Raw genomic sequence first — 10,861 nt, forward strand, 5'->3', positions numbered from 1 at the left:
GAGTGGCAGGGGACCAGATAGTTGAGCCATCATTTATTGCCTACACAGGCACATTATCAGGAAGCTGAATCAAGTGGAGCAGCTAGGACTAGAACTGATGTTCCAGTATGAGATGCTGGTCTTAAGCAGTACCTTAATGTGCTGCGTCTGGATGCTGGGCCCCCTCTCAATTTTTTTGAGTTCAAGAATTCATATTGGTGAAATTATGGCAAGATAAAACCTAGAGGTAGTCATCTACCTCTTTATAGGGAACATGGGGCCAAAAGACACAGGTTTGTGCTTGCTTTGAACATTGGATAGGAGCCTTTCTGCTTCAATGAAAGAATATTGTCTTTTTGTATAGGTTGGTTCCCCAGTTATACATTCATGGTGAGATACAACATAATGGTTAAGAGCATGGCTTCTTAACCACATGGCTCACTTTTGAATCCAGGCTCTGCCACTTACTTCCTAGTAACTTTCATCAATTAATTAATCTCTAATGTTTGAAACTAGGAATTATGGCATCTCTTCAATGGTATTTTTAGGATTAAATGAGTTAGTATATATAAAGTGGTTTAAGCCATATCCACATAAAGAAGCATGCCATGAATGCTATAGAAGAAATGAAGGCTACTTAACTATCATTGGTGTTTTTGGTAATAGCTTATTTAAATGTCGTTTCCTTTCCCCTTAGTGAGTTCTCTGGTGATGTCGATAGCCTGGAACTGGGGGACATGGTCGAGTACAGCTTGTCCAAAGGCAAAGGCAACAAAATCAGTGCTGAAAAAGTGAACAAAACACACTCAGGTAGTGAATTGTGACTGTACTTCTTCAGCCTCTGCTTTTAAGTGGGAAATAAAGGATAGGGTGGGAGAGGGAGATCCACTTGTTCACAAGTGTGAACCCCAGATCAACAGCATCCCCTGGCAGCTTAAGACATTGTCTTGACTCCATCCCAGCGTACTAAAATTCTAGGAGTAAGCAATCTGAGGTCTTGCAGGTAATTGGGAAGCACTGTTAATGATATTTTAGGCCATCTGCTTTAAATTCATTTTCAATTCATTGTCTCTTTCTCAAAATTAACCCCAGATGTGTGTCAGTCTACATGAGGCCAGGGAGAGAGACATTCTTTAGAGGACTGTTTTGGAGAAGAAAGAGTATAAATAAGAAAAATGGGACTTAAGAAAACCATTGCTGTCTAAATCTCCAGCTTAACTTTTGGCTTTCATTTACTCTCCATATAACCTTTTCTGAGAGCAGATTCATTTCAGTTCCATAAATATCTAAATGTGCATGTTGTGTTTTAGCCACTGAGGATACAGTAGTGAAGAAAGAAGACAAATCTCTGCTTTCATTGAACTTGATTTTTTTGCTGGAAAATATGACGAGAAGATATATAACATATTATTTGTATTATACTTAAAAAGATAGTAATACATGTATAAATTCAGGGAAATTTATAAGTATTGGAATTGTCATTTTAGAGATCAAACAAGATCTTAATAAAATGGTGACATTTGGTCATCTGGAAAAGTTGAGAAACCAAGATGTTTTAAATATGAATACCTGTTAATTGCTCAAATAAATTTACTTAGTAAAATCAGATATTTTAATGGTGACTGTTCTAGAAAGAAGGACCTATCTCATTTCAAGACTAGTAGGCAGTCAGTCCACCCTCTATATTATGGTGATATTATTTGCTTAGTTCTTTTCCTTTGGGAAAGTTTAAATAAAATTCAGAGGTGTACATGTTTTTGTTTCAAAGTGAATGGCATTACTGAGGAAGCTGATCCCACCATATACTCTGGTAAAGTCATTCGCCCCCTGAGGAGTGTCGATCCAACACAGACAGAGTACCAAGGAATGATTGAGATTGTAGAGGAAGGTGAGTACTTCGTCCTGTCAGACTGATATTTGACATACCTGCAGATGAGTGCTTTAAGCTTTTAAAATAGAATAATAATTGTTGTTTTCAGATTTCATAAAAAATTTAATTAGGAGAAATCACGTTTATGTCCCTTGGCATTAAGGTCAGCCTGAATTTAAATTATAAGCGAAGTATTTCTATGTGAGCATATGACTGATTCTGAGTCATACTGAGATAGACCAAAAACAAAATCTCTCACTAAAATATATGTTTAATGTTGAATATTTGTGCAGGAGTTTACTATATCCCTTCTTTAATTGCTAGAGTTCCATGGGATTCTTACTTCTCATCTCTACACCAAGATTCCCTACAGTTTTTACTTTGTTGTTTTTTCTTCCTCCCCATCTTCAAGAATCTGGGTTCTGATGCCACCCTTCCAATCACCAGCTCCAGAAGGATCAGCTTAGGTCTGTGTGGATAAAAGAAGTTTGCAGTAGAAATGGAAACTATAGGTGATAAGAATAGCATAGTTACATAGATGAGCGTTTACCATTTCAACCAAAGAAAATAAATCCTTTTACCATCCAGAAGTCAGAACAGAGTAGGAAAATAGCAGATATATATTATTTAGCTTTTCATTATGACAGCTAAATACCTGTCTCGTGGTTATGAAGGAATCAGTTTTGGGGGCTCACGGCCCTCTCTTGGTCCCTGTTTGGTGGCCCTGTTGATCTAGTGTCTGGTAAGTTTGGTTAACAGCAAAATACAAGGAGAGGAAAGATCACCTGAAAAACCCAGAAGCAAGAAAGAGAGCACACCTAGGCACTTTTATAAGTAAACCTCTCTGGGGAGTTGGAGGGGAGCGTTGTGGGTGGGAGGGAAGATATGGGGGGAGGAGGCTATTGTGGTCCATAAGCTGTACTTGGAAATTTATGCTCACTAAATATAAAAAAAAAAAAGTAAACCTCTCTGGAGAATTATGTTTTGGGGGCATGCCCCCAGGGGTCTCCCACTAGACCCACCTCCCAGTCACCAAACTTGGATTAAGCATCCAAGCTCTTCTGAACCAATAATTTACGACTTTAGAGTTTAAATTGATCTATGAGTTGGGGAGCCAAACTGTAGCAGGACCCTTTGGGACAAGGACATGAACTTGATAACCTGTTCTTTTACCATGTGTAGTTCATATCAAGTCAGTGTTATGCATGTTGAGACCACACCCTGGGAAAAGGCCATGGGAGTATGGGATACCCACTTTAAATTGTGAGGTAGTATCAAACATGTTTCTTTTATGGCCTTTGCATCCCCAACCTCCAGTCCACTTGTTCTCCAACACTGGCTGTTGAATGTAATCCAAACCAAAAATTTTGTGGAAAAGGAAGCTTTTCATGCATCTCCAAGCCTAGAGTTTTCTGGGCCTGGACAAATCACATTTCCCCACTTGATGGTCTCCTTTTTGTTGTTTTGGGTTTTTTTTATTGTTGAAGATTTATTTATCTGAAAGGCATAGTTATAGGGAGAGACAGAAAGAAGACAGGTCTTTCAATTGTTGGTTCACTCTCCAGATGACCACAACAGCTAGATCTGGGCCAGACTAAGCCAGGAGCTTCTTCCAGGTCTCCCAGGTGGGTGCAGGGACACACGAACTTTGGTGTCTTCTGCTTTCCCAGGCGCATTAGCAGGGAGCTGGATCTGAAATACAGCAGCCAGGACTCAGAACCTGGACCCCTATGGAATGCTGTTGCTGCAGCGGCAGTTTAACCTCCTACGCTGCAACGTAAGCCCCTGATGGTTTTCTAAAGAGTTGCTCTTGCAACTCTTATTTAGGAACACAGTTGTAACTGATTGTAAGACTTTGGAGTAAGGCAGGCCAAGATCTGAATGCTTCCTAACTGTGTAACTATGGACAGATTACTTAAGTACTTCTTAACTCATCTTGTTCATCTTTAAATTAGAGATATCTTCAGACTTAGAAGGTTCTATGGAGACTAATTGTGAATCATAATACATGCTTACTTAATAAATGATAATTGTTGTACCACAACCAGCCTTCTCCAGTTTTTTTTTTTTTTAATATTAAAATAACAATGAGTATAATTGTTTTTTCAACTTGAAAGACAGAGGACAGGCAGATCTACCTGTCTCCAAATGCCCTCAACTAGTGCTGGGCCAGGCTAAAGCCAAGGGTCCAGAACTCATTCTGGGTCTTGCGATGGGGTGCCAGGGATCCAAGTATTTGAACCATCATTTACTGCTTCCCAGGGTACATACTGGCAGGAAGCTGGAATCAGGAATGGAGCCATCACTCAAATCCAGGCACTCCAATATGGGATACAGATGTACCAAATGGCAACAGAGCTGCACCAAATGCCTAGCCTCTTTAATTACTTGTGTTCTGTAGGAATTTTCTCAAAGATTTTGGGTCCTGTGTATTCTAAATGTTCACCTACCACCATAAGAAGGGTAAAAGTGTTTACAATTCTGAAGCTTCTACTTCATACTTAATTTCCTCTTCCCTTTATTCATTAGAATGTGCAGCGGAACTCTTTGATCCAGTGTTTTGTTTTTTTTTGTTTTTTTGTTTTTTTGTTTTTTTTGTTTTTTTTTTGACAGGCAGAGTGGACAGTGAGAGAGGGAGAGAGACAGAGAGAAAGGTCTTCCTTTGCCGTTGGTTCACCCTCTAATGGCCACCGCGGCCGGCATGCTGCGGCCAGCGCATCGCGCTGATCCGAAGGCAGGAGCCAGGTGCCTCTCCTGGTCTCCCATGCAGGTGCAGGGCCCAAGCACTTGGGCGATCCTCCACTGCACTCCCGGGCCATAGCAGAGAGCTGGCCTGGAAGAGGGGCAACCGGGACAGAATCCAGCGCCCCGACCAGGACTAGAACCCGGTGTGCTGGCGCCACAGGCGGAGGATTAGCCTAGTGAGCCGCGGCACCGGCCTGATCCAGTTTTCAATTATAGCCTGCACTGGTATCAAGACAAGTTGTTTTTTTTTTTTCCTTTAAGATTGATATATTTATTTGAAAGCCAGAGTTACAGAGAAGCAGAGAGAGAGGTCTTCCATCCTCTGGTTTACTCTACAAATGGCCACAATGACCAGAGCTGAGCTGATCCAAAGCTAGGAGCTTCTTCCAGGTCTCCAACATGGGTACAGGGGCCCAAGGAGTTGGGCCATCTTCTGCTTTCCCAAGCCATAGCAGAGAGCGGGATCAGAAGTGGAGTGGCTGGGACTCGAACCAGTGACCATATGGGATTCCAGCACTGCAGGCTGCAGCTTTACCCGCTATGCCACAGTGCTGGCCTTTGGACAACTTTTTACTCTGGGACAGAGTTCAACACACACACAAAATGACCTGTCATAAATAAAGTTTTCTTTTAAAAAAAAAATTTATTTGAATAAAGTCAGAGTTACACAGAGAGAGAAGGAAAGGCAGAGAGAGCAGTCTTCCATCTGCTGATTTACTCCTTAGTTGGCTGGAGCTGCACTGATCCGGAGCCGGGAGCTTCCTCTGGGTCTCCCACACAGGTGCATCTTCTACTGGGGCTTGTGCCATCTTCTGTTGCTTTCCCAGGCCATAAGAAAGAGCTGGATCAGAAGCAAGGCAGCCAGGACTTGAACCAGCGGCTGTATGGGATGCCAACACCGCAGGCAGCGGCTTTACCTGCTAAGCCACAGTGCCAGCCCCATAAAGTTTTCTTTAAACGTAATCAAGGTCATTTGTTCACGTGTTGTCTTTGCTTGCATTTTCACTGTAATAGCAGAATTAGGTAGGTTGACAGAGGTAGAATGACTTGCCCAAATTTTTACTATCTGGCCCTTTAAGGAAAGGTTTCTCCTAGACCTGATCTAGGAGAAAAGCTGTTGTTTTGAGTCAGAACTCATAAAGAAGGGATGTCAAATTTACTGCCTGAGAGTAGGCAAAAATATTTTTGGCTAGAGGCTCATATTGTATGCTTGGAAAGAAGATAGTCCTGTGGATGATATTAATAACCCAGGGACTAGCAGTTGGCCCAGTGGTTAAGATGCTACTTTGTGTACCTGTATACCATACTACAGTGGCTTGGTTCAAGTCCTGGCTCTACCTCAATTCCAGCTTCCTCCTAATGTGCACCTTAGAATGCAGCAGGTGATGGCTCAAGTAGTTGAGTCCTTGCTACCTACAAATGAGATCTGAATTGCGTTCAGCTCCTGGCTTTGGTCTGGCCTAGCCCTGGCTGCTGCAGACATTTGGGGAGTGAACCAGCAGATGGAAGATCGATCAACCTCTGTTTCAAAAATATATATACATACATATCACACACACATATATATATTAGTGGCCCATAGTGTTTTGTTTTTTTTTAAAGGTTTATTTATTTGAAAGGCACAGTTACAGAGAGGCAAAGCAGAGGCAGAGAGAGAGGTCTTCCATCCACTGGTTCACTCCCAAATGGCTGCAATGGCCAGAGCTGGGACAATCCAAAGCCAAGATCCAGGAGCTTCCTAGTCTTCCATGTAGGTACAGGGGCCTAAGGACTTGGGCCATCTTCCACTGCTTTCCCAGGTCACAGCAGAGAGCTGGACAGGAAGTGGAGCAGTTGAGAGTCGAACCAGCATCCATATGGGATGCCGGCACTTCAGGTGACAACTTTAACTTCTATGCCATAGCACTGGCCCCCATAGTGCTTAAAATTTAGGTAATGGGATTGTTAAGTGCTAGTGTTATTTTTAAGTTAGTAAATGCAGTTTAAAACTGTTCATTAGAACTAGTCAAATACTGATGATACTTTTTCCCATGGTAGTATTCAAGTTTTAGGATTTAATTTAAGCCTTAAAGTATTCAAAAATTTTATATTTATAAAAACATTTCTCACAATTTTATTTATGAACTTAGTACCATCAGCAAATAACTGAATTACTAGCTTTTAGACTTCACACCTATTTTCTCTTTACAGGGGATATGAAGGGTGAGGTCTATCCATTTGGCATAGTTGGGATGGCCAACAAAGGGGATTGCCTGCAGAAAGGGGAGAGTGTCAAGTTCCAATTGTGTGTCCTGGGTCAAAATGCACAGACTATGGCCTACAACATCACACCCCTGCGTAGGGCCACGGTGGAGTGTGTGAAAGATCAGGTAAGTACTAGCATCTCTGGATTTGTATTTGATCCTTTTATGAGTAACCAAGACCTTCAAATTTTTTCAGCCAAGGGGAAGCTATCTACATGTATTTGATTTTTTTATATTTCTGTTTTACTTCCATTGATTTTAGGTAGCTTACGAAAATAGGAAGAAAACCACCTGAGAGCAAAGGACTATTGGAGGTTATTAGTAGCTAACAAAATAGGGAAAATAAATTTTGAATTCAGGTTTCCAGAATAGAAAGATGAGAAGATCTTACACACTTCTACTCAGAGCTTCTTTTTCAGACCACACAAATAAACCATATTTACAAGTGTTCATAAAATAAGCTAAGGCAAACAAAACTAGTTTTAATACTGAGATCTCAAGGAAATCTTTCAAGTCCTCAGCAAAAACATTTTTCAGCATCAGTACAGAGAATATAACATTGTATGGCTGTTTGCCATAATACCATAACCCTTGTAATTCTAGAAGGGATATGTATGTTAAAGTAATGACTTCCTGATTTTTCCTAACTTAGAAAACACAGTTCATAATATGAAGGAATAATACAGCCTTTCTTTGTTTCAGTCAATCTGCTGCTGTAGTGAATGGCAGTGATCATAAAGATATATTTCTTCCCAGACAGTTTTTCTGCACAGGCAGCTAAAGTGGGACATCAACTTTATTGCCGTGTTTTTATGTGTCCTTTCTAGTTAGGATAAAGGTATTGTGCTTCTTTCAAATTGAGGTGCTCTGCGCCCCTTTATATCTGGTTTTTTTTTTTTTCATTGCAGTTTGGATTCATTAACTATGAAGTAGGAGATAGCAAGAAGCTCTTTTTCCACGTGAAAGAAGTTCAGGATGGTATTGAGCTACAGGCAGGAGATGAGGTGGAGTTCTCAGTGATTCTTAATCAACGCACTGGGAAGTGCAGTGCCTGTAATGTTTGGCGGGTCTGGTGAGTTTGGTTGTAGTTGGATTAATAAACACCCTGTCTCTTCTGTAAGCTCTGCTTTATCACATTTCTTTACTTTTCTGTGCCTCCTCTTTTTTTTTTTTTCTTGATGGTTTCCTGCCTTTGGTGTTCATTGTCTGACTTTAGTCTCATAAATTTAACCAGATGAAACAATTGGTTATTATGCTGTGCTAGATCTTATATGAGATCCCTGAGTGTCCCTTAAAGAACTCTGCTGAGCTCTTTTTCTTGCACTTAAGGAATTCTGCTTAGCTCTTTTTCTTTCATTAAACTATTTCTAGGTTATTTGCTGCTTATTTATTTTCAGCTATTTGAAAGGCAGAACCAGAGAGAGATGTGCAGTAGCCAGGGCTTGGCCCATGTCAGTGCCAAGAATCTGGAACTCTATCCAGGTCTCCCATATTGATGGCGGGGGTCCCAGCACTTAGGCCATCATCCACTGCCTCCCAGGATGCATTAACAGGAAGTTAGATCAGAAGTAGAGGTGCCAGGACATGAACTGGCACTCTGCTATGAGATGCAGGCTTCCCAAGTGACAGCTTAACCCCCTGCACCACAATACCTTCCCCTAAAATTCTAATTTTTATGCCTTAGTCATGCTGATTCATTCGTTACTGTGAGAGGAATTTTTATTCTAGCTTCTGTGCAGTGGTAACCTTGAGATGGAGGAAATACATATAAACAGACTTGCCTGTCTTGTCTTGCCAGCTGGCTTGATGAGGCAATAGTCCTCATTAAAAGTGAGTCATTTGGGCAGTTAGATGTAAAAAGATAACTTCTCTTCTAAGTACTTTTTCTCACCGCCTGACTTTACTGCAGTGAGGGCCCCAAGGCTGTTGCAGCTCCTCGACCTGATCGCTTGGTCAATCGTTTGAAGAACATCACCCTTGATGATGCCAGTGCTCCTCGCCTAATGGTTCTTCGTCAGCCAAAGGGACCAGATAACTCAATGGTATGATTCCATATAGAGCTTGGGGGAGACCAATTGACAAACGAACTTACTGTTGAGATCCTATTTCAAAATTTTGCATATAACTAGTTAGGACTCTCTGTGTGGTTCATCCCCTAATGGAGTGGTTACTTACAACATGAAATATTTTAAGATTTATTTGAAAAAGACATCTCCCATCCACTGGTTCACTCCCCAAGAGGCCACAGTGTCTAGGGCGGAGCCACGCCAAAGCCAGAAGCTTCATTCCGATCTCCCATGTGGTGGAAGGGGCCCAAGTACTTGGGCCATCTTCCGCTGCTTTTCCCAGGCCATAAACAGGGAGCTGGATCTGAAATGGAGCAGCTGGGACTCAAACCAGTGCTCATAGGGGATGCAGGCACTGCAGGCCACGGCTGAACCCACTGCACCACAGTACCAGCCTCTGTGAAATATACTTCTGGCTTTTCCTGATATTTTGAACGTAGCTTAGGGTCAAGAGGATGTACTGTGGATTTTCCTCCTCTAGAGAAAAGTTGATGTAAAATAATACTCTAAACTTGTGTGTGGAACTGTGAATGTACTGTGATGGTGGTGCATCCAAGTCATTAACTATAATTTTATTTCTTCATAGGGATTTGGCGCAGAAAGAAAGATCCGTCAAGCTGGTGTCATTGACTAACCACATCCACAAAGCACATCATTAATCCACTATGATCAAGTTGGGGGGATTCTGGTGAAGGGTTTTGAGTATCTCCCTCTTCATCCCTCCCAAAATCTGGAATACTTATTCTATTGAGCTATTACACCAGTTTTAACACCTTCCTCGTGTTATGTTTAAAAAAATAAATAAATTTAAGAAAACCATTTTAAAATTATGCACAGTTGCAGCCTGGAAAACTTAAGGTGGCGCCTTATAGTATCAATTTTAGGAGCTTTATTTGGTGCATTTAACGCAACTGGTAATTGCAAAATCCACTTCGCCTGTGTAAGTGAAAAATAGACTGTTATCTTGTTGGCCCTATGAAATTCTGCACTTGATATTTAGTGTATACTCTACCTTCATTACTTCTGGCAAGATATTCTGCCTTAGCATTCAGTTGCATTCTTTTCCTTTCCTTCCTGTTCGTTATGCTTTAATTCTGAGGACCATATGAGGGTAGATTATATTACCTTTTTAAAAAGTACAAAAACTTGTATAGGCAAACCATTTTCTTAAGTTGATGGCCAAATGTTAAAAATGTTATTTTTCATATCATTTATAATCTTGTCACAATCCACTTAACGAAGTTTGGTTAGATTTTAATGAAAATTATCTTCCAGAGTAGTTTTTTTTTTTTTTTTTTTTTCCGGGATGGGGGGTAAATAACTTTACTGCAATTAGTATGTATGGTGCAGAATTTCATGCAAATGAGGTGTGCCAGCAGTGTGATAATTTAAACGTATTTAAACAAACAAAAGAAGAATGCACAAACTTGCTGCTGCTTAGACCACTGCAGCTTCTAGGACCCAGTTTCTTTTACTGATTTAAAAACAAAACAGAAAAAAAAAATAAAAAAGTTGTGCCTGAAATGAATCTTGTTTTTTTTATAAGTAGCCGCCTGGTTCCTGTGTCTTGTAGAATAAAGGCACTTGACCCTTGGTGTAGCTTCTGTTCCACTTTCTATCACGGGAATGGATTGGTCTGATTTCTTGGCCCTCGTCTCAAATTGGCCAAATACAGGGTCCCTGGCCAGTGGACTGAAGGCTTTGTCGAGGATGACAAGGGTCAGCTCAGGGGATGCGGGGGAGGGCGCTTTGATCTTCCCCGTTGTCGTTTGAGGTTTTGATCTCTGGGTAAAGAGGCCGTTTATCTTTGTAAACACAAAACATTTTTTGCTTTCTCCAATTTTCTGTTAATGGCGAAAGAATGGAAGCGAATAAAGTTTTACTGATTTTTGAGACACTAGCACCTAGCGCTTTCATTTTTGAAACGTCCCGTGCGGGAGGGGCGGGTCTGGGTGCGG

The 10,861-nt window shown here is 41.1% G+C and overlaps 1 protein-coding gene across 16 annotated transcripts in view; it reads left to right on the plus strand.

The window, feature by feature from the left end:
* CSDE1 (cold shock domain containing E1) overlaps nt 1–10,803 on the plus strand; it is a 55,940-nt gene extending 45,137 nt beyond the window's left edge. For all 16 annotated transcript variants that reach the window (XM_008264621.4, XM_008264622.4, XM_070077828.1 and 13 more), the window contains 6 exons: nt 677–789; nt 1,748–1,867; nt 6,785–6,963; nt 7,746–7,909; nt 8,747–8,879; nt 9,490–10,803. In XM_008264621.4, coding sequence (XP_008262843.2) covers nt 677–789; nt 1,748–1,867; nt 6,785–6,963; nt 7,746–7,909; nt 8,747–8,879; nt 9,490–9,537 — 757 coding nt within the window. In that variant the 3' untranslated portion in view covers nt 9,538–10,803. The remainder of the gene's footprint in view (nt 1–676; nt 790–1,747; nt 1,868–6,784; nt 6,964–7,745; nt 7,910–8,746; nt 8,880–9,489) is intronic.
* The last annotated feature ends 58 nt before the right edge of the window (nt 10,804–10,861 follow it).

Source organism: Oryctolagus cuniculus, chromosome 7 (genome assembly GCF_964237555.1).
Source record: "Oryctolagus cuniculus chromosome 7, mOryCun1.1, whole genome shotgun sequence".
Taxonomy (NCBI): domain Eukaryota; kingdom Metazoa; phylum Chordata; class Mammalia; order Lagomorpha; family Leporidae; genus Oryctolagus; species Oryctolagus cuniculus.